Genomic DNA, 24,225 nt, shown 5'->3' on the forward strand with positions numbered 1-24,225 from the left:
CCTCCTTGGAGTCCAAGTTAAGTTATCCATGGCTAATCATCCATAGACTGATGGTCAAACATGATAGGTAAATCAAGTCTTGGAACAATATCTCCACTTCACCATCAACTTCCATCATAATGATTGGTTTGAGCTCTTGCCCTTCGCAAAGTTTGATTATAATAATAGTGTCCATGTATCTACCAAGAAAACTCCTTTCTTTGTGAACTATGGCCAGCATCCAAGGATGGATATAAATCTCTCCAATCAAGTGAAGAACCTTGCCGCTCGAGATAAAGCTCAACACCTAGTAGATATACACCAAGAACTCAAGCAATAAATCCAAAAGGCTTAGAATTAGTACAAGCGTTATGCAAACCAATATCATCTCCAACATCCAGCATATAAAGTCGATGATAATGCATGGTTAATCATGCATAATCTCTGGACAACAAGGCCCTCCACCAAGCTAGACCACCAGAGTTTTGGGCCCTTCACTATTGTAACCCAAATCAATCCAGTTGCTTATCGATTCCAACTCCCAAGCACCATGAAGATCCACCCAATCTTCCATATTTCCTTACTCGATCCATACCATAACTCACCGCTAAGGGGGGAGAGATCTAATCCACCACCACCTATCTAGATTGAAGATCGTGAAGAATTTGAGGTCAAGCATGTCTTAGACTTGAGGATCTCCCGAGGGTCAATTGGAATACCTTGTTCACTAAAAAGAGTATGACATCAATGATTGCACTTGGGACCCTGCAACATATACCCAAATAGCACCTCTTAAAGTTAAAGAATTTCAAAAGAGGAATCCAACAAAACTTGGACCAAACCACCAAGCTACTTCTCATGGAACTCGTTGCTAAAGGAGGGGGTGATGTCATGGATATGCTATGATCAAGTGTATGGATTCATTCTTGCTCATGTCATATGAATCCACACCCCATGGGAATGCACACTTAACATGACATTCTTGAGCCAACCATGCAAGCCCACCCTTGCCATGTCATCATAGAACCTTTTAGAAGATATGCCATGTCATTACATGCATCATCAATGATATCTTCATGGAACATCCTAGAAGATCTTTAGCCACTCTCCAACACCTATAAAAGGAGGGGCTCACCATAAAGCTCCACAATCTTGCTAATACCGGTCTTGGGAGCTCAAGGAGTCCAGACCTCCAAGTAAGTAACTTCGAGTTCTAGTTCTAGTTCTTGTCTAGTCATGGTATCTAGTCTTGTCTTGTCTTCCATTATACTCCTACTGTCTTGTCACCTTGTAATCTCATAGTATGAGATCTTTTCTAGTAATGTCTTGTATCTTGTTCATCCCCATTGTGAGGGAGATCTAGTCTCTCGAGCATAGTCTAGTGCTCCCATAACACCAATGGCCTAGGTTCTTGATACTCCACAGGATGTACAGGTCCCACAACTTGTATTGAAGCAGTCTACTAGAGATAGATGATAGCCTGCATAGTTTGAGTCCTCTATGGATTAGGTTATAGAGATAGATGTCGGTGAGCCTCATACATATGACAAGGCTATGTGTAGAGGTGATAGTCACTCTTGGGAAAGGGTCATGCAGACAAAGTATGACTTGTTGCAAAAAAATTGTCGTGGGATTTGATTCCTTTGCCTCTAGTGGCAAGCGAGCTTTGCCATGCAAGTGGGTGTACAAGTTGAAAAGTACCCTTGGATACCCCAAGCTAGCATACAAGTCCAGATTGGTTGCTAAGGGCTTCAAGTAGGAACATGGCGTGGATTTTGATGAAGTCTTTTCTCCTCTTGTGAATATGACTACCCTACATCTAGTCTTGGCTTTAGTTGCTCAACTTGACTTGAATCTTTATCAGATGGATGCCAGAATGGCATTTCTTCATGGGGACTTGCATGATGAGATTTACATGGAGTAGTGGAAGGGCTTTGTAGACCCTAGCAAGGAACACCCAGTGTGTAGATTGAGAAAGAGTCTTTATGGCCTTAAGCAGGCACCTAGGGAATGGTACCACAAGTTTGATGCTTTTATACATTCACAGGGATATTCCTGTAGTGCTATGGATCTGTGTTTATATACGAAGAAGGCTCGTGATGGTAGCCTTATGATTTTGGCACTCTACATGGATGATAGATTGATTGTTGGGAACACTCATGATGAGCTCGATGCCTTGAAAGTTCACATACCTGCACACCTGTACATTGCAGGTGGTGGGCACCTATCACTATCACTTCATTCTTTATTCTTTCATTGACATTTGAATAAAGGGAAGGCTCGTCACACATTGTGATTGTTGGAGTTCCCACATTTTGTGTGTGTGTCTCTCTCTTGCTCTTGCTCCTTTCCACCATAGCTCTTGCTTCCACTCACGTGTTTCCACTTCAGGGTTCACCTCCCTTCAATTAGTCATTAGATGATTAATAAATAAATGATTTATACCCAATATTTGTACCACTCTCTCAAGGAGGGCCTTTTTGAATTTAATTTCATATTGGTTCTATTTGAGACTCATGTTTAATATTTGTGACAAGTATATAAGGAGGTATGGCTCTAATAGTTTGTGCCTCCTTTTGTATTAAGGTCTTTTAATGGACGGGAATGCTTTTAAGAAATATATGTTTGTTGCCTTTCAAGGTCCTAAACAAGTGGAACATGAGGGAATCTATATCCATATGTATTATCTCTTATACTTTTATACTGTACTAAAATGGAAAAATTTCCCAAATCAAAAACTAGTCTTAAGTGGCAAACCTAGTGCTTCAAAACCTTCTTTTCTTTTCTAGAATTAAGAAAAATGTATTCCTATGATATTTTGTTTCATAAATTCTCATAATTCTCATCCCCCCCTCTCTCTATTCGTTCCTACAACACATTCAAGATAGGTCATGTTTTACTATAATCTTGCACATGGCAAGTTGGCAACCTTTAAAAGAGGTTAAGTGGTGGAGCAGGTGAGAGAAGAGAGAAAAGGAATATCTCTTATTGTTAGTCTATTTCCTACTTTCTTTCTTTCCCTCTCCCTTTCCTATTTGCATGGCTAAAGCAACATGCCACATTTTCCATTAGCTCCCATTTGCTTCACTTCTTCACACGTGCCTTCACACAAGGAGTTCTCTCTCTCTTTAAGGGACAAAAAAAAAGGTTCTCAAGGCATGACTATAGGATCTTGGCAATGCATTGATGGCAAATCCCCAATATCAATGGGATGTGGGTGCTTGAAGCATGACTATAGGGGCTTGGCAAAGTGTTTGTTGCAAACCCCCAATATTAGCAAAGCTATGCCTACATTCGCAACTTGCATGGTGCTATGACATTTCTTATTGCTGCATAGGCTCGCAACTAGCCCCTAGGATAAGTGACTTGTCATTTCTAGTGGGGTATACCATAGAGACCATAAACTTTTTTTTTTTTGGGGGGGGGGGGGGGGCGAGGGGGCACATGCCCCTTTTATAACAATTATTACAAAACATGAAAGGAATATAACAATAATAATTGAATAATAAGCCATGTTGTCAAAGTTTTCATAGCTTAATGGTTGTAGCATTGTTTCACATATGACAAGTAACAACTTCAATTCTTGCCATGCCCACTATTAATACAACATCGACGCATTCATCCCAAATTTTGGGTAACAATATTTTTTCATTTTGCACTTTGATTTTTTAGGACTTTGACTTTTAGCTAAGTGTTGTTAGGGTGCGCAATTGACACATGCCTATCTTCTAGAACTTGACAAAACTAGCCCCAAGTTATTTATCCTCACCCCACAACCAAGGATGTAATGCTAGAGAGGTTCATGCTAGGTTCACCAAGTCAAGACAAGAGAATCCAACTTTGACTTTTAGCTAAGTGTTGTTAGGGTGCGCAATTGACACATGTCTATCTTCTAGAACTTGACAAAACTAGCCCCAAGTTATTTATCCTCACCCCACAACCAAGGATGTAATGCTAGAGAGGTTCATGCTAGGTTCACCAAGTCAAGACAAGAGAATCCAACTTTGCAAGGGGGAGTGATGAGATCCTCTTTAGGGCTCATCAACATAGGGTGCACGATGGTGAGGATGAGGTCCCATATACCACCATGTGTTGCTGATTTTGACAATTGGCAGATTGTGAGGTGCTAGATGCCATTGGTGCTAGCGAGAAGGGTAGTGTCACAAGCTAATGGGACATTGCTACGTGGTAGACTCAAAATTCCAAGAGGAGATGGACTTTGAACAAGGGAGGATGGGGTCCAATGGAGGGTGCATGTAGAGGGTGATAGAGGTAGGGCCATAGGTCAAAAGGGCTCTCGGGTTGACAAGCCACACCATGATGAGACTTTGGGTGGTTGCACTATTGTCCAAATTCGACGCGACAATGATGTAGCATGTTCCCAATGTTGTGCTCTGATCCATGACACATTCTAGTGCTTGGTGATCCAAGTTTCATGGACACTTGGACTACCATAAATCACCTTTGGCGGTGTAGACATTTGTTGCAATGTGTGTCAATATTGGAGGAGGATGGGGAAGCATGTAGACAGAGGGTACTATTGTCAGTACCATGGGGTGGCTTTTGAGGGTGCTGCATGAGTGTGGGGTGGCTAAAGGGGTCTTACATGGCTACCCATAAGCTCCAGTAGTGCCACCTTGTCCAAGCTTAGCACCATCGTTGAGCTAATGCATGATGTGATTATGATGGCTACCATCGTCACCCCTTTGATGACACCCCTCATTGTCATTTTCTTGCTGGCAATATGTGGCCCTTGAGCCATTTTGTCAATTCAATCTCAATCTCAATCACACACATGCACGCACACACGCACACACGTGTCACCAAGGAACAAAATTGCATTGAGATGTGCATTGATGCTACCGGCCTCGCTGAGTAGCAGTGACACAAAATTGCATTGAGATGTGCATTGATGCTACCAGCCCCACTGAGTAGTAGTGACATTAAGCTATTAGGTCTCTTCTTGTACATACTTTAAATTGGCATTTTCTACACTATTTTGAAACATCCATCATTCGCTTCTAATTTTCTCTTTGTACTCGTGTGGTTTTGCAAGTTACTTATAATGCTATAAGTGATACTTAACATGACAAGTTGCTTCCTAGTTGTGCTCATATAGTCACCTAGGTTAATGCTAATTGTGTAGGAGCTCAGTTCAAAGGAGTAGAGCTTATATTGCTAAGCAAGATTACGTTAAAATAGTATTGATGTGGTTGAATTTCAAGTCTTCCCAAAGTGCAGTGATAAAAAACAAGCAACAAAGGCACAATGTACTTTGCATGAGAGAGAGAGAGAGAGAGAGAGAGAGAGAGAGAGAGAGAGAGAGAGAGAGAGAGAGAGAGAGAGAGAGAGAGAGAGAGAGAGAGAGAGAGAGAGAGAGAGAGAGAGAGAGCAATCCCAAGTTAGAAATGTTTCATAGTGGTGAGTGTGAGCCATTGACATACTATAACATATGTAAATGTGTATCTACAAAAGAAAGAATGATTATATGAGCATATACCAATTTTATGCATATTGCATATTTAGAAAGTTTGCATTGACAAATCAAGTACCACACTTTTAAATTAGAGATAGAGATGTTAGTAATATGGTTCTCTCTTATGTGAAACATGAATTACATGACTATGTGATAGTTTTTGGTCATGATTTATTGAAATTTTTGTTCTCTCTCTCTCTCTCTCTCTCTCTCTCTCATGTTCCATGTATGATGTAGAAAGTCTTCCAAGGCTATTGTAGCTTATGTAGTTTGCCATTTGCAATGAGAAAACTAAGTCATTTTGGTAAATCTGTAAAGAGATCTAAAAGCACATAAACACTATATGTCTTCCAATATATTAAGGTTTTCTCTCAAGAGGATAAAAGAGATGCTACAAGTTGGTCCTTTTAAGGCATTGTATTATAGAGGCACACAAATGAAGGCTGAAGTTAGTATCCAAAGCTATGACCAATTAGACCATTGTTTCATATTGACACAGTTGGACCTTCAAACAAAAACATAGGTGCTAAGAAGTGAGGTTATAGATTGCATGATTTATATACACATGTATTTTTATAATAAACCATCTTTGCATGGTAAGTTCAAATATTCAAACTTGTTAAGAGACAGTGTTATTATTGTACCATAGCAACATCTAGATTGTGTAAGGGATATCACATATCATTTAGTGTTTTTTAAAAAACAAGCAAATGATATTTTTTGCATTGTATTCTATTGTATGCACTCCATGAGCTTCACAATAGATATGAGTAAAGCAAGCTTTCCTTGTAAGTTACGGACGAGGTGAACACATATCAGTAAGTGCGAACACATATTGTTTTTTCTTGAGCAAACGAAAGCAACCATGCTATTGCAGGGCAACTTCCCTTTGCTCACAAAAAATGCGGAGTAAGCAAGGTGCAACCTTCCTAATGATTAATTGGCAAGCTAGTATGTATAATTTACTAAAACAAATAAATTTGCAGAAATATGTATAAATTTCTAACATATATACCCAAAGAATACATCAACAATGTTATACATGGTCCCTCAATTTTCGGAAATTAATTACAAAATACAGTGTGTCCCCCCATAAATCCTGCGTGTGTTTCCATAGTAGCACTCACAGCAGCCATGGATGAAGACCAAATCGAGAAGGCTGTGCTGGCATACCTGAAGCAGAAGGGGTATCGGCAGGCGGAGCAAGCTTTCCAGGAAGAGCACCTGAAGTCGTCTGCCTCCTCAGTCAAGACCGACCCGCTAGTCGCAGACCACATTTTGAAATACGCCAAGTAATGCGCACCTTCTTTTCCAAAAGCTGCAGCTTCCTCCTGCCATATCTCGAAACCCTGAAAGAAATGGATGACAATAAAAAAAAGAGAGGGAGTTTTGACGTCTTCTGGTTATCTTATAATAAGTTGTGACAGTCTTAATGCTATCGCAGGTTAGACAATGCTCCCGCCACTTACAAGGATGCCTACAACAAGCTTCGAAATTGGGTCCATTCTTCTTTGGATTTGTATAAGGTATGAAAGGCTCATGATAGCCTTTTGTTCTGTTTCTTGACACATGTAGGGATACACAGAGAATCAAGAAGCATAAATGTCATCGAACACGTATTGCAGTATATGTCTAGCTCCTAGTACGAATCCTGTCACGTACATTTGCATGATTGTTGAGTCGTGGTACAGGTCTAGTCTCACCATATGCTTTATAGGTGCATCCCACATACCTTCCGAGAGAATCATGTGTCAGGGTGGAAGCTTCAACAAGCTGCATGAGTTTGGGTGAGATCCTTGCTAATTGGCTTTATGCCAATATAAGTGCTTTATGGAAAACTATGGCATGCACATGTGAATGTTCTAAATATAAGTGCATCTATGGTATGCACATGCAAACGTCCTCAATATATCATACTGTAGTTGCACTGCAAGTCCATAATGTTGTTGGGTTCAGTACTACTAATCAATCACTCAACTAATGTCGTACCAGCCTGGTTCTCTACTAATTCAAGACAATATCATGAGGTTCCCTATCAATTGAAGTAAACCTCATGATAATCTTGACTGCCTTATTCTCTACTAATCTAAGCCACTTAACAAACCTAGCCGAAGTGGCTAATAATATTGATGAATACATCCAAAATGATCATCCACAAGTAGAAAGATCTAAGATGATTCTCTCAATGAAGATGCGACTGCATAACCAATTTATACATAGGCACAATACTTGAAAATGACAAATGTAAGGTTCCATGTTGGTTTGTCCTCCAAGCAAGCTTGTGTGCTTCTCCTCTTTAGCTTATCGCAAGGTATTCATTTTCTTGAAAATAAAGGGTTCTCTTCTTAGTTGAGTTGTCTTTTTAATTTGTTAAGAGTAGCTAGGTTTTGTAAAGAAAACATAGTGCATGAATACGACCAACTCATAGTAATCTCAGACAATAATACAAATGAAGAAAAAGGAGATGAAACGATGCTATAATGAACGGATGATGAATGTGTTGAGAGTCATCTCCTGCCATGTCAGCAGTGCCACGTGGCAGCAGTCAGACTGTCGCTGACTGCAGTTGGCTGCATTAAATGCAGCCAACTTGGTTATTTCGGGTCATTTTGTTAGAGGTAGAGTCATCCCCTGGACAGGCTGGTTTAGGGTTTCTCTGTGGACAGCACTACGGCAGAGCACAGAGGACACGTCAGCAGTGTACGGACAGAGCAGGATGCCACGTCAGCACAGTACGGATGTCAGCAGCCTGTAGTCGGACAGTTTTTTATTGTTTTTGCTGTAGTCGGTTGCATTTACTGCTGCCGACCTGGTGCTGGGCATTCTTTATTTTCTGGCTAAAAATAGCCAGTTGGTGGCACACTCAGTCATTCATTCAGGTTCTGACCTTGAGATCTGTTGGCTGAAGCGGGCTGACGGAGATTGAGGTCATCAAGTCGGAGACACACACAGATATTTTCTCTGCCCCCGTGTATATTTCTGCACTCTTATACCACATACTACACTACAGATTTTCTGCGTTTACACTCCTTTTCTCTCTCTCTCTCTCTCTGTTCACTCTCTCTCTCAGTCTTTGTCCTACGCTTCCGCATCGTTGCACTCTGACATGGTATCAGAGCGGTGAAGATGGACTGACTGAGTGCTGAACTTATTTGAAGAGGAGATTTCAGCGCGACACAAGGCTGCGTTTCTAGGATTCGAGGGTGAGTGGGAGGGCTGTGCATCGGATCTTATACAACATACTACATTGCAGATTTTCTGTGTTTACACTCTTCTTCTCTCTCTCTCTCTCTCTCTCTCTCTTAGTCTTTGTCCTACGCTTCCGCATCGTTGCACTCTAACATGGTATCAGAGCGGTGAAGACGGACTGACTGAGTGCTAAACTTATTTGAAGAGGAGATTTCAGCGCTACACAAGGTTGTGTTTCTAGGATTTGAGGGCGAGTGGGAGGGCTGCGCATTGGATCTTATACAGCATACTACACCGCAAATTTTCTGCGTTTACACTCTCCTTCTCTCTCTCTCTCTCTGTGTTCACTCTCTCTCTCAGTCTTTGTTCTACGCTTCCGCATCGCTGGACTCTGACATGGTATCAGACCAGTGAAGATGGATTGACTAAGTGCTGAACCTATCTAAAGAGGAGATTTCAGTGCGACACAAGGCTGTGTTTCTAGGATTCGAGGGCGAGTGGGAGGGTTGTGCATCGGATCAAGGCTGAAGCAAGCGTAGGCGTGCGGGAAAGGAGTCCAATCGGTGAATTTGCTGCAGGTTATTGCTGTTTGAAGGGGAGGAAGGCTGTTTTTGAGGCCTTCCATTGCAGATTTTACTTTTTCATCGCCTCCGGCGGATGAAGAAGGTTTGGGTAGCAGAGGAACCATCCCTAGAAGGTTGTGTTTACACAATCAGAGGGGGCTGACTCTGCGTTTGCGCAGGCATTGCAGGTGAGCATGTCTACAGAGATTGATTTGGAGTTCCAGGCGATCATGGACAGGAAGGTGCCTATCCTACCGGCTCTTCCATCGGATCAAAAGCTTGATGGTGACAATTACCGCATCTGGCGGGTGATGATGTTGGCCATTTTGGAGTCTTATGATTTGGCGGAATTGGTGATGGAGGAGATTAACAGGCCCTCGGTGAGGAATGAGTCCAAACTATCTTCCAATGCTCATGCGGAGTTGACCAAGGCCCAGTCTCATTTGGACAAACTGAATGCCATGATTCGATCTTTTCTGTTTCTGCCTTGCACTACAGCCGTGATAGCTCACATCAAGTGCTTGACGGTGGCTTGAGAGATATGGCTGGAGCTGATCAGATGTACAACCGGATGACCCTGATGGAGAGGGTTTCTTTGGAGGTGCAGATGTGGACCTTATGTGTGAATAAGTCTTCTTTGCTTCGGGAACACATCAACAAGCTTCGGCAGCTTTAGATGCAGGTTCAAAATGCGGGGAAGCCTATTTTCTCCAAAGACATGGCGATTACTTTATTGCCCTAGTTGCTGCCACGATTCGGTACCTTTTATTCTGCTCTTATTGCATGAGGGCGGAAGTCGACTCTTCGGTGGGAAGAGTTGGTTCCTATGGGTTTAGACTAAGAGGAACAATTGAAGGGACAGAATGCTTCCAAATTGGAGGCTTTGGTTGGTCAAGCCTCTCAGAAGAAGAGGAAGGACCAAAAGAAGAAGAAGGAGGACAACAAATCCAAGAAGGACAAGAAGAAGGAATCGACTTGCCATATTTGTGATAAGACCAGCCATTCGAAGAAGGATTGCCTCGACAAAGACAAGAAGGACACCAACCCTCATCAGCTACTTTTCTACACTTAGCAGTCATTGAGGACTCTACATTGAAAACTTCTGATGTTGCGATGGCAACTGCCCAGGCTCGTGAGTGGATAGTGGACAGTGGTGCCTCATGGTACATGACTCCTTCCGTTGGTATTGTCCATTTGCGACCGTTGCGTGGGCATATTCTCATTGGAGATAGCTCTTCTGTGTCTATTGCTACGCGGGGTGAGATGCAACTTATTCCCGATGGACGTGGTGGTACCCACACTTCCGAGGTGTTGCATGTGCCAGGCTTGGGGTATCATTTACTTTCGGTCCATAAGATTTGTTCTCTTGGTCTCTTGGTGGAGTTTGACAGTGATACTGTTCGAGTACTTGATCGTGGATCGAGGAAGGTTCTCTCTTCAGGGTATGAGGAGAATGGCATCTACAAATTGAAGTCTTCTACAGCTCTTACCTCTCTTCTTTTTACCTCTCAGACACAGTTTGAGCTATGGCATGCTCGATTTGGCCACCTAAACTAGAGTACCTTTGGAAGGCGTCGCGAGGGTCGTTTGTCCGAGGATTGCCGGACATAGTGGTGAGCCATCAGCCATGTGTCTCCTGCATTTGTGGAAAACTGCATCAGGATGCGATTTCCAACAAAGCTTCTAGGCGGTCTACTTCACCCATGGAGCTTGTATCTACGGATCTTTGTAGCTCGATGAGGATCGAGTCCTTGAAGGGGAGCTTGTACTTCATGTTGATCGTAGATGACTACAACAGGTTGACATAGGTATATTTCTTGACTTTGAAGTCGGAGGCTTTCTCTCACTTTAAGGATAGGCTTTTTTTTGAGGAGAATCGATCTGGCTGACGACTGAAGACCTTGCGTTCAGACAAGGGAGGTGAATTTATGTCTAATGAGTTTGCTTGTTTTTGTGCAGATAGGGGCATTCACTAGGAGTTTGCTAACACCAATACTTCTCAAGAGAATGGCATTTTGGAGCGGAAGAACCGAAGTGTGATTGAGATGATGCGCACTATGATGGAGCACCAACAGACACCCCAGTTTCTGTGGGCCAAGACCGTGGCTACCGTAGTTCACATCCTCAATCGATCTCCCACTTCGGCCGTTGACAGGATGACACCTTTTGAGGCTTACTTTGGGACGAAGCCTGATGTCTCTTATTTCAGGATCTTTGGGTGTGACGTCTATGTGCACATCCCGAAGACAGAGCGTGGTAAGTTCGAGACTGTCAAAAGATGATGTACCAGCAAGATAGTAGGGTTTGCGGGGAGGAATACGGAGTGAACTCAGCAAACATGGAAAAGAGAAGAGAAGAGAGAAGAAACTCTGATGAATGGAATGATGAAGTTTTGAATCATGGAGTGAATGTGATACAAGGGAATGAGGGTGCCGTAACACAAGGAAGATGATGAAAACAACCACGAACCACGAACTGCAATGTCCTCCTGAAGGGGTGTGAGGGTAGTGGAGAGGTTGGAGAGAAGAGGTGACGGACTGAATGAATCAGCCGTAAGGAATGAATGAGATAGTGGCCTATAAATAGGCACAATCAATCTAGGATGGCGCCCCTTTTTGGGGTTGCAAACCCTAAACGCAAAACGGAGAAACACAAAAATCCAAACTGCGGGTGAAGGGTTTTTCAACACCCCCTCTCAGGCCCAAAAAGGGGAACAAGAGAAGAGTGAGGTGGAGATGCAATGCTATATGCTAAAGAATGCTCATGTAGCAAGTGCCACTTGGACAGTGTCGCTCGTGGGGAAATTGTTCACTTGCCCAAGCACCCTAGTACAAAGATGATGAAAACATGCAATGCATAGGAGGAATATTGGACTTTGTGTGGTGCCGAGAACCATAAGGATATGCCCATACTTGATCTCAGGAGGTGGCTCCATGCTAACCAAGTGACCAAGGCAAGAAGAGAAGAGGAGGAAGAAGATGTAGAGGATCCCTAAGATCCAAGATTTCCACCGGAAAGGGAACCTATAGTAAAGACCAGTAGACAGAGTGAATTGGAGAATCCGAAACATAACCTCAGGAGAGAAGCCACTAGCTCCGTGCATCCATGCTGGAAGGAATACGAAGGCCTCGTCACCAAGTCGCGGCTAAACCTCTAAGGTCCCGATCTAGGTGGTACTTGAAGATTTTAGGTATTAGTAGAAGAGATGACTGGTCAAAGATAGCCACCCTAAGAAAGTAGAGAATGGGTGAAGAACTTCATGTGGAGTAGGTTCCCCCTCTGAGGTGGGAGGTGGAGGGCCCCCCGTTGAAGTCGAAGAAGTAGATGCCCCCTCTGAGGGTAAATAAATAACATCCCCCTCTGAATCCCCCTGTGAAGTAGATAGGGAATCCAAAAACTCATGGATCACAGACTCCGAAATGTTTGATGACGAAGGAAGTGCGGCCAGTCGTGCTAAAGAAGGTATCTAGGGTGCCGAAGAGCTCCCAGAGGTAGCCTTTCGAACGTGAGTAGTCGAGGGTGGGGCTTAGAATGGAGCAAAAGGTGGGCAACAGTAGCTGTCTCTCAGTGGAGCGGACTGGGTAGCCGAAGAAGAGGAAGGAGTTGAGCAGCCAGTGTCTCTCGAAGGAGCGGACTGATGAGGAGACGGTATCAAACAATCACTGTCTCTCGGTGGAGCGGACTGCAGAGCCATAGGTTGCGGAAGCCATTGTACCTGAAAATAAGTGGGAGAAGACTGCTGCTGGCTTGCGACGATCTCCAGGAGGTTGTAGCGCCAATCGATCCTCCATGTGCTCGAAAGGACTTAGTGCGCATCGGATGCGTCTTATTGCCTTGAGCATAGTACTCTGATAGCCGATGCGGAAGAATCTTTGTGGCCCAGAAAGGAGAGGTGGCACAAGGAGTGCCTGGTGGAAGACGCATATACTTTGGAGGGGTGGGGAGCAAAGGTTGATGTCGACAGTCTTTGGTGGGATGACCGTTCGTGCCGCAGTAGGAACACCTAGTAGAAGGGCAATTTGTCGGGGGAGACGCCATGGTACTGGTGTGGCAAACTGAAAAAGGGAGGGGTCAGCCACAATGAACCACGAACCGCAATGTCCGCTTGAAGGGGTGTGAGGGCAGTGTGAAGCATGAACCACAATGTCCCCCTCAAGGTGTGGGAGGGTAGTGGAAGGGCTGGAAGTGAGTTGCCAGTGGGAGGAGGATGTGACCAGCAGTAAGAGATTGAATTAGTAGAAAAACGTAGGCGAGGAGAGAGAGACTAAAAACGCAGGCAGCAGGTGAGAGAGAGACTAAAAACGCAGGCAGGATAGCTTGCAGGAGAGAGAAAGACTAAAAACGCAAGCAACAAGACTGCGATGACGTGGCAGACTGTACGGTAGCAGGTTTGCACAGGAACAGTAGTCGCTTGGCTGGAATCAGCTCCAAACTGCGTGAAGAGGGCTGGAAATCAGGCGCCAACTGATGGAGATAGCAATGGACAGCTTCGACTGAGATGTCCTCTACAAACGGGGTATGGGCAGCAAGTTGAAACACCTGAAATCTGCAAAAATGAGATTGTTTTTTGTTCGCTGCTAGGTGAGCAAATCCAGCTCTGATACCATGTCAAAAGATGACGTGCCAGTGAGATAGTAGGGTTTGTAGGGAGGAACACAGAGTGAACTTGGTAAACATGGAGTAGAGAAGAGAAGAGAGAAGAAACTCTGATGAATGGAATGATGAAGTTCTGAATCATGGAGTGAATGTGATACAAGGGAATAAGGGTGCCATAGCACAAGGACGATGATGAAGACAGCCACGAACCACGAACTGCAATGTTCTCCTGAAGGGGTGTGAGGGTAGTGGAGAGGCTGGAGAGAAGAGGTGACAGACTGAATGAATCGGCCGTAAGGAATGAATGAGAGAGTGGCCTATAAATAGGCACAATCAGTCTAGGATGGCGCCCCTTTTTGGGGCTGCAAACCCTAAATGCAAAATGCAGAAACCCTTTTTGGGGCTTCCCAATGACAGGTTTTTGTTGGTTACAGCTCCTAGTCCCAAGGTTATCGTCTATTTGATCTTGTCAAGTGGGATATCTCCACGAGCCGAGATGTGCGGTTCGTGGCCGGCCACAGAGGGGGGTGAGGAGCACCCCGTCCTTGGAGATCCAGGGGAGAGTTGGGCTCCCAAGACAGTTCCTTTGGAGCTAGAGCCTCTTGATGGAGATTCTTCTTCTGATTCAGAGTCTTCCCTTCCACCAGCCACCCCTGAGGAGCTTCCGCCGGTGGAAGTATTCAAGTCTTCAGCAGATGGAGAGCGACGGGGAGAGGTTCGTCCTCCTACTCGTTGGGCCCGTGACACACTCTGAGATTTAGGGATCGAGGGGTTCCTTGAGGAGTGGGAATTGCAGGATGGACTGCGGAGGTCACGGAGGAATCAGGCACCTTCTAGGGAGCTTGTTTACTCTAACTATTGTTTGATGACTCGTGTTATGCAGGATCATGAGCCCACTTCAATGAAGGAGGCTTTGTAGTCTGACCATTGGCGGAAGGCTATGGAAGTTGAGTTGGAGGCTATTGAGAGGAATGGCACTTGGTCTCTTGTGCCTTGTCCCTCTCACAAGAAGGTGATTGGAGTCAAGTGGGTCTTCAAGACCAAGTATCTTAGCGATGGTTCTTTGGACAAGCACAAGGCTTGCCTTGTTGCTAAAGGTTTTACTCAATGCCCAGGCATTGACTTCCATGATACTTTTGCCCCCACTGCCCGTATGGCGACTATTTGAGTTGTTCTTGCCTTGGCTGGCCTGTCTATCAGTTGGATGTGAAGTCAGCATTTCTCAATGGTGATTTGCAGGAGGAGATCTATGTTGAGCAACCTCCTAGCTTTGGATCCTCGGATGGGAAAGTTTACACGTTGAAGAAGGCCTTGTATGGCCTCAAGCAAGCTCCGCATGCATGGAACGAGAAAATAAACTCGTTTCTTCAGTCGAAGTTGGGATATGGGCGCTCCAAGGCCAATCCACAGCTTTATGTGCACACTTGCGAGGTTGGTTGTGTGTTGTTTGTGTTTGTATGTTGATGATTTGATAGGGGATCATGCATAGAAGGTCCGAGAGACCAAGACAGCTTTACACCAGATATTCGAGATGACGGATTTGGGGCTTCTTCATTTCTTCTTGGGTTACGAGATTTATTAATCTCAGAGGGGGATTTTCATCCCTTAGTAGAGGTACATTCAGGAGCTCTTAGTGACTTTTGAGATGGAGACTTATTGGATCATTACTACTCCTATGGATCCAAACTGGAAGGCCACTTCACACTCCGATTCTCCCTTGACGGATGCTTCCCGCTATCGTCAGTTGATTGGATCATTGATTTGGCTTTTCAACACTCATGTTGATCTTTGTTTTGTTGTGGGTCTTTTGGCGGGGGGTTTCATGAGTGAACCTAACTAGGTGCATTGACAAGTTGCCCTGAGGATTCTTCGGTATTTGAGGGGGGCCTTTGACTTAGGGATTTCTTATCCAGCAGGTTCAGATGCTTTAGATCTTGTTCTTGCAGGTTGGAGTGACTCGGATTGGGTTGGCAATGTGGACCACCGGCGGTCTACTACAGGCTACTGCTTTACCTTGGGTACAAGTGTTATCTCTTGGAGTAGCAAGAAGCAGCCCATGGTCGCCCTTTCTTCTACTGAGGCGGAGTATCGGGCTGCATCTTCCACCACATGTGAGGTTGTGTGGCTTCGGAGATTGTTGGAGGAGCTTGGCTGCCCCAAGACTCGTCCTACTCTTTTGCTGTGTGACAACGAGAGTTGCATTGCCTTGGTATGGAATCCTGTATTCCATGCCCGGACGAAGCACATTGAGATCTAGTATCACTTCATTCGGGAGAAGCTTGTGGATGGGACCATTGATGTGGAGTACTGCAAGACAGAGGATAATCTTGCAGATTTGTTCACGAAGGCACTTCCCCAGGCTTTACTTCGTTAGCATTCTAGATCCCTTAGTCTGATGCCTCATCTAGGATCTAAGAGGGGGTGTTAGAGGTAGAGTCATCCCTTGGACAGGCTGGTTTAGGGTTTCTTTGTGGACAGTAGTACGGCAGAGCGCAGAGGACACGTTAGCAGCGTACAGACAGAGCAAGATGCCACATCAGCACAGTACGAATGTCAGCAGCGTGCAGTCGGACAGTTTTTTATTGTTTTTGCTGCAGTTGGCTGCATTTATTGCAGCCGACTTGATGTTGGGCATTCTTTATTTTCTGGCTATAAATAGCATGTTGGTGGCACACTTAGTCATTCATTCAGGTTCTGATCTTGAGATCTGTTGGCTGAGACAGATTGTGCTTGGGCTGACGGAGATTGAGGTCATCAAGTTGGAGACACACGCAGATATTTTCTCTGCCCCCGTGTATATTTCTGCACTCTTATACAACATACTACACTGCAGATTTTCTGCATTTACAGTCTCCTTTTCTCTCTCTCTCTCTCTGTGTGTTCACTCTCTCTCTCTCAGTCTTTGTCCTATGCTTCCACATCACTGCACTCCAACACATTTTTGAGGCATCCTTTTCAGCCTTTATAAGGCTGAGTTTCCAGCAGTCTTCCACAATTGTCTGACAGATTTCAGCCTGCTAGTGACGGAGACTGCACTTGGGGCTGACGGAGATCGAGGTCCTCGTGTACGCATATATTTTCTCTACACCCGTGTATAATTCTGCATCTTTTTACAGCATTCTTCACTACAATTTTTTTGCGTTTCATTGTCTCTTTTTCTCTCTCTCTTCTCTCTCTATTTACTCTTTGTCACGGTCATTTGCTTCCGCATTGCTTCACTCTAACATGGTGTTATAGCATTGAAGGACTGACCTAGGGTGGACCTATCTGAAGAGGAGTTTTCAGCACAACACAAGGCTGTGTTTTCAGTGTTCAAGTGCAAGCAGGTGGGTTGCGTGTCAGACAAGGCTGAGGCAAGCATGGGCGTGCAAGAAAAGATAAGATTTGTTGAAGCTATTGCTGTTTTTTGGCTGTTAGAGAAGAAAGAAGGCTGCGTTTTTGGCCATCAAGTACAAGTTTTACCTTTTCATTGCCTCCGGCGACTGAGGAAGGTTCGGGACGTAGAGACGAGAGCCCTAGCAGGCTGCATTTTCACAGTCAGAGGGGGTTTCTTTTGCATTTGTATAGGCATTGCAGGTGAAGATGCCTACAGAGATTGGCGTGGAGTTCTAGGCGATCATGTACCGGAAGGGGCCTGTCTTACCGGCTCTTCCATTAGATCAAAAGCTCGATGGCGACAATTACGGCATTTGGTGTGTGATGATGTTGGCTATATTAGAGTTTTATGATTTGGTGGAGCTTGTGATGGAGGAGATCAACTAGCCCTCGGTTAGAGATGAGTCCAAAGTTCAAACTCTCTTCAAATGCTCGTGCGGAGCTGACCAAGGCCCAGTATCATTGGGACAAGTTGACTGCTAGGATTCGTTCTTTTCTTATTCTGTCTTATACAACAGCCGTGATAGCCCATATAGAGCACTTGACGGTGGCTCAGGAGATATGGTTGGAGCTTGACTAGATGTACAATCGGATGACCCTTATGAAGAGGGTTTCTTTGGAGGTGTAGATGTGGACCCTATTTGTGAATAAGTCTTCTTCGCTTTGGAAACACATCAACAAGCTTCGACAGCTTCAGATGCAGGTATGTGGGGAAGCCCATTTCTTTCGAAGACACGGCGATCACCTTACTGTCCCAGTTACCGCCACGATTTGGCACCTTTTATTCTACTCTTATTGCTTCAGGGCAAGAGTCAACTCTTCGTTGGGAAGAGTTTGTTCCTATGGTCTTGGACCAAGAGGAATAGTTGAAGGGACATAATGCTTCCAAATCGGAGGCATTGGTTGGTCAAGCCTCTCGGAAGAAGGGAAAGGACCAAAAGAAGGAGGAGGACAACAAATCTAAGGACAAAGAGAAAGAATTGACATGCCATATTTGTGGTAAGACTGGCCATTGGAAGAAGGACTTCCTTGACAAGGACAAGGACAAGGATACCAAGAAGGAGGACACGAAGGATTCTAGAGCAGTGGTTGCACTCTCATTAGTTGCTTTTATACACTTAGTGGTCATTGAGGACTCTACACCGAAAACTTTTGATGCTGCGATGACAGCTCCCGAAGCTCGAGAGTGGATTGTGGATAGTGGTGCCTCATGGCACATGACTCTGTCGACAGTTGGTGTTGCCCATTTGCGGCCCTCGCGTGGGCAGTTTCTCATAGCTCTTCTGTGTCTATTGCTACAGGGGGTGAGGTGCAGCTGATTCCAAATGGACGTGGTGGTACCCACACTTCCGAGGTGTTGCATGTGCCAAGTTTAGGGTATCATTTGCTTTCGGTACATAAGATTTGTTCTCTTGGTCTTTTGGTGGAGTTCGGTAGTGATCCTGTTAGAGTCTTTGATCGTGGATTGAGGAAGGTTCTCTCTTTAGGGTATGAGAAAAATGGCATCTACAAATTGAAGTTTTTTTATGCTCTTACCTCTCAAACATAGTCTGAACTATGGTATGCTCGGTTTGGCCACTTGAACTATGAGTATCTTCGAAAGGCGTCGCGAGGATCACTTGTTCGAGGTTTGCGGGACATAGTGGTGAGCCAACAGCCATGTGTCTCCTGCATTTGTGGGAAGCAGCATAGGGATGCGATTCCCAACAAAGCTTCGAGGCAGTCTACTTCACCTATGGAGATTGTATCTACGGATCTGTGTGGCCCTATGAGGATCGAGTCCTTGAAGTGGAGCTCGTACTTCATGTTGATCATAGATAACTACAACAGGATGACGTGGGCCTATTTCTTGGCATTGAAGTTGGAGGCTTTCTCCCACTTTAAGGATTGGCTTCTCTTCGAGGAGAACGAATTGGGTCAGAGATTGAAGACCTTGGGATTAGACAAGGGTGGTGAATTTGTTTCTAATGAGTTTACTCATTTTTGTGCAGATAGAGGCATTCACCAAGAGTTTGCTAATACCAATACTCCTCTATAGAATGGCATTTTGGAGCGAAAGAACCGAAGTGTGATCGAGATGGCACGCACCATGATGGAGCACTGATAGACACCTTAGTTTCTGTGGGCCGAGGCAGTGGCTATGGTAGTCCACATCCTAAATCGATCCCCCACTTCGGCCGCTGATAGGATGACACCTTTTGATGCTTACTTTGGGACTAAGCCGGATGTCTCTTATTCAGGATTTTTGGGTGTGACACCTATGTGCACATCTCGAAGGCCCAGCGTGATAAATTTGAAGCGGCTTCTGTCAGAAGTGGTGCAGCAATTGAAGCATAAACATGTGCTGAAATAAACTGTTGAACACAAGACAAAAGAAAAAACAGAGATAACACAATACAGATGAGAACTCAGATGTATGCTCGGGAAATGGAATCCATATACCAAGACATGAGATAGTACAGATACAATGTGAGTCACCGACTGTGGAGGCATTGGCACCTGCTCTCTTTTTCTAGAAGGTGTCAAGTGATGAATGAATGAGGAGGAGGGAGACTGACAATAAATAAGCCAAAATAAAGGCCTAAAATATGACAGGTCGGCTAGCATTAAATGCTAGTCGACTGACTGCAAATAATGCCAATCCACAATAAACAATGGCAAATAAAATGTCTAAATAATCTCTGATGCTAGCCTATTGAACCACAAGTCGAGACTCAACCATGAGTTGACTAATTTGCTAACATCCTCTCTCAGATCATGGGTGATCTGATACAATGCAATAGACAAGGATAATGTCACATCAGAGTATACACAACAATGTCCATCATAGTAGAACCATGGATACCCAAGTAGTGGGTACGTAAGCCACCACCAAGGTGCCTTGGAGAGAACCTGATGTCGATGTCGATCGTACCAGCTCTTGAAGATAGAGAAGATCATAGCAGCTCTCAATGTCTGTCAATAATGCCGCTAAAGTAGCACATGTGACTGTCCTGTCACCAATGCCGCAGCGCATAAATGACCATGGATGCCCCATCTTTGGCTAGACCGCCAAAGTGTCCCCTCATGGGAGCTCCAGACGAAAGCCACATGCTCTCTGTCAAGGAACGAGCCCATCATGAACTTGAGTGTCAATCCTAGCTCTAGGATTTGTACTTGCTAGACTTCGGTTGATGTGTCAGGGATGTCCCTCTTTGGATCTTGTGTATTTATATAGAAATATAGATGAGGTGCGGTTGCCCCATCTCACCACCCTCTCACACTCCCTCTCTGACACTGAGAGTCGTGAGGGAGGACCGCATCACCACCACTAAAAAGCAGTTGAGGAAGGGGCCACGAAGTCCTTCCCACGATCCGAAGAAGAGGATCCCTTCCGCGCCTTAGACTGCGACTTGGCCAGAGGATCGGAATCGGAATCTGAGGCAGATGATGACTCGTCGGAGGAGTCCGCATCCCGCTTCGTCTTTTGCTCCTTTTTCTTCCTGGAAGCCGCTAACTCTTTGTAGTCCTTCCTTAAATGACCCTTCTTGCCACAGTGGTAACATTGGGCCTTCGACTTCTTCATCTTTGAACCCCTCTTTGAAGCTGCAAGAGCCTTACTTGAACCCCCATAATGTGACGGAAGCCGCCCTTGTAGTCGCAAAGTAGGCTCATGCTTAAGTAGCATTGAGGATATATGAAGAAATTTGACAAGAGTGGTAGATGTCTGCACCTGTAAGGCATTGGCCACTCCATCAAACTCTCGAGGAAGCTTGTAGAGTACTGTGTTATATTCTTATGCAAGGAGTCTATCTCAAATTGCATAGTCCTCTCCGAGGAGTGATTGTTACCCTTGCGCATAGCCTCATCATAGATGAGAGGCTCTCCCTGCATCCGTAACCAAGACATAATGCATCGATGGCTCAAATCGATCAGGTGGACATCTAGCTCTAGTAGACCATCTCATTGCAGGCTCTGTTGCATGTCTAGCGTCCTGCCCAACATCCTGGCCATGTGTACCAACTGTTGCTATAGGCTATCCAACTGGCTGTGCAAGAGCACGTGGCTCCTCTTGGAATATAACCATGCGTATCTCTACCACCTTCTCAGGTTGCCTATGCATCTTGTCTTCATGGAAGACTACATCATGGCTGCCGATGGCTTTCTGCGTCTACAAATCCCAGAGGCAGTAACCCATCTCGCCTGCATCTCCATAGCCATGGAAAATGCATTTAACACTCTTAGGATCCAACTTAGTCCACTTGTCCTTGGGCACATGGCAGAATGCCTCACATCCAAAGACACGTAGATGCACATAAGATGAAGGTTTCCCAGTCCATACCTCCTTTGCAACTTGGAAATCCAAACCACTAGAAGGTAATCTATTGATGACATGCACAATTGTACTAACTATCTCAGTCCAAAAGCTCTGTGTGATAGGCCTGCATGGCTAAGTATACTACGTATACGCTCCTGGATGGTTCTATTAATCCGCTCAGCCAAACCATTCTAGGGTGGGGGTATAGGGGGTGGTCGACTGATGCTTAATACCCCTCTCATTACATAGCTACTCGAAGGCACGTGACACATATTCTCCCCCATTGTCAATCCTAAGGCATTTCAACATGTTTGGTTCTCAACCAATGCAAGCCATCTCTGAAACACAACCAAGACATCTGACTTAAGCTTAATGGGGTAAGCCCAGACTTTACATGAAAAATCATCAATGTGTGAAATACGCGGGATCTAGAGCATGGCAAATGCGGAAGCTATGGAGGTTGAAAGAGGAAAAAAAAACTCATGAAGACATTGACCTTGACTAGGACAAATTGTTACACAAGTGAATTAGGTTCCAAGATTGAGACTTGGACTCATAAACATAATTTTGTGTATTGAAGTGACATGACACTTTACTGAAAAGAAAAGAGTACTATCATTGCATGAGAAAAAGAGTGCAAGTACAATGCTTTATAGGATTTGAGTGGTGGTACTTTCTCCTACTGTGCATATGGGATTCTGGTCCTGAGCCCTCACTGCTCCTCACAAAGGGACTGAAGTAGGTGATTGCAAATATCTCAACACCCCTCCTCAATCACAACCAAAAGTACAAAGTGTGTAGAGGCTTTAGTGAAAGCAACACCTGCAAAGTGTGGGCACACTATAAACATGGCAGACATCCAGAGGCTGTAGCAAGGGCCTCACAAAGTGTACAGAGGCTGTAGTACAAGGATAACTAAGGAGTTTACAAGTTTATGTCCGAGGCATTAGGGCTAGGAAATACACAGCTAAAAAAGTCTGTCTGAATAGAAGGATTGATGAGGTTGGTCCTTCTCCTGGTGGTTTTCTTCTTCTTCTTCCTTTTCTCCGTTTTCTTCTTCTTCTTTGACTGCAACTAGATAGGCCTTTTGGAACCTCTTTCTGGCATGGCAAAACTTCTCAGTGTATTCGGTCCTTCTGCAGAAATCACAGAAGAGCTGATCCTTCTTGCCTTTGTACCTGTTGCCAACATATAATGCATGCTCATCTCTAGAGGTACTTGGTTCTTCCTTAGTTTTTAGCTTCTTTTCCTCTTCTAACAGTGATGCCTGGATATCAACAAGTTCAGGGTTTGGCATATTAATTAGAGTCACATGGAGTGTGCTACCTTGGGAAGAGGAGTTGAATCGAGAGGAGTTGTTGGCCTTGCGCATTAGACAGTTGGAAAGAAAGTCAGAAGACATAGAGGCAGCAATTGCAAAGTTAAGGGCAGCAAGGATAGAGAACAGATGTGCCTCTGATAGGGCAGATTGCATAGTGCGAAGCTGATCCTGGAGTTGGGTAACGCGAAGTAGGAATGATTGAATCGTATCTTTGGGTTCAAACTTTAGTTACTAGAGCTTGCCATAGAGCGTAACGGCCCGCATGGTGGAAGGAGCCTCGTACATCAATTGCAACTTCGACCATATGTCGGAAGCTGTCCTGTAGGAGGTGATCGCTGGTAGGACTTCTTTGGAAATACACCGAAGTAACGCAGAATAAGCACCGGCATCATCCGCAAATCCCATGGAAGGACTGCCTCCTCATGGTTGTCTTCATCAAAATCAAATGGAACAGGAGGAGGTTGTTGAGGACGTGCCATAGCTCCACCAACCACATACCATAACCGCTTTTGGATAAATCAAGCCTTCATCACCGCACTCCACGTGTAAGAATCAGGTCCATGGAGTCATTAGTGGATGTGCATGGAGGAGCCATTTGGAGAAGAGTTAGAAAAGAAGTAGAGAAAAGAAGGGATTGAGAGATAGGGAACATAGCCAAACCGTGAGCACAGACTGCAAAAAACAAGAGTTCACATACAAGATAACCCAAAATCTGATCAAAATAAGACAAAAGTTGCTGTAAGAAGTAAAAAAAACAGTCAAAAATAGTCAAAAACAGCAAAAACGACCTGATAGTGTAAGAGCTAGGAGGAGAGGCAGAGGCACCAAAACACAAGCTGAAACACATGCGCAGGTTGTATGAATGTTGACGTCAGCAAAAAACGCAGGCAAAACAGGTTGCCTAGTTGGAGCAGCAGCTGTCTGATCAGTAAAAGTGAAAACAATCCTGAAATCAACAAGAAAACACAGCAGAAACAGAAATCTTGAAATATGATACCATGTCAGAAGTGGTGCAGCAATGGAAGCATAAACATGTGCTGAAATAAACTGCTGAACATGGGACAAAAGAAAAGAAAGAGATAACACGATACAGATGAGAACTCAGACGTATGCTCGGGAAATGGAATCCATATACCAAGACATGAGACAGTACAGATACAATGTGAGTCATTGGCTGTGGAGGCACTGGCACTTGCTCCCTCTCCCTAGAAGTTGTCAAGTGATGAATGAATGAGGAGGAGGGAGGCTAATAATAAATAGGCCAAAATAAATGCCTAAAATATGATAGGTCGGCCAGCATTAAATGCTGGCCGATTGGCTGCAAATAATGCCAATCCACAATAAACAATGGCAAATAAAATGCCTAAATAATCTCTAATGCCAGCCTACTAAACCACAAGTCAAGACTCAACCATGAGCTGACTAATCT

At 44.6% G+C, this 24,225-nt stretch overlaps 1 protein-coding gene across 2 annotated transcripts in view; it reads left to right on the plus strand.

The window, feature by feature from the left end:
• The first annotated feature begins 6,510 nt into the window (after positions 1-6,510).
• The window catches only part of TAF5 (TBP-associated factor 5), a 111,943-nt gene continuing 94,228 nt past the window's right edge, over positions 6,511-24,225 (plus strand). Inside the window, exons 1-2 of one of the 2 annotated variants that reach the window (XM_087668596.1) lie at positions 6,511-6,747; positions 6,900-6,981. In XM_087668596.1, coding sequence (XP_087524722.1) covers positions 6,590-6,747; positions 6,900-6,981 — 240 coding nt within the window. In that variant the 5' untranslated portion in view covers positions 6,511-6,589. Of the gene's footprint in view, positions 6,748-6,899; positions 6,982-7,175; positions 7,243-24,225 lie in introns of those variants that run through there. The other variant, XM_087668597.1, reaches the window with a different exon arrangement.

This window comes from Lygodium microphyllum, chromosome 26, assembly GCF_053477565.2.
Source record: "Lygodium microphyllum isolate KBCC chromosome 26, Lygodium_microphyllum_v1.1.10, whole genome shotgun sequence".
Classification (NCBI taxonomy): Eukaryota; Viridiplantae; Streptophyta; class Polypodiopsida; order Schizaeales; family Lygodiaceae; genus Lygodium; species Lygodium microphyllum.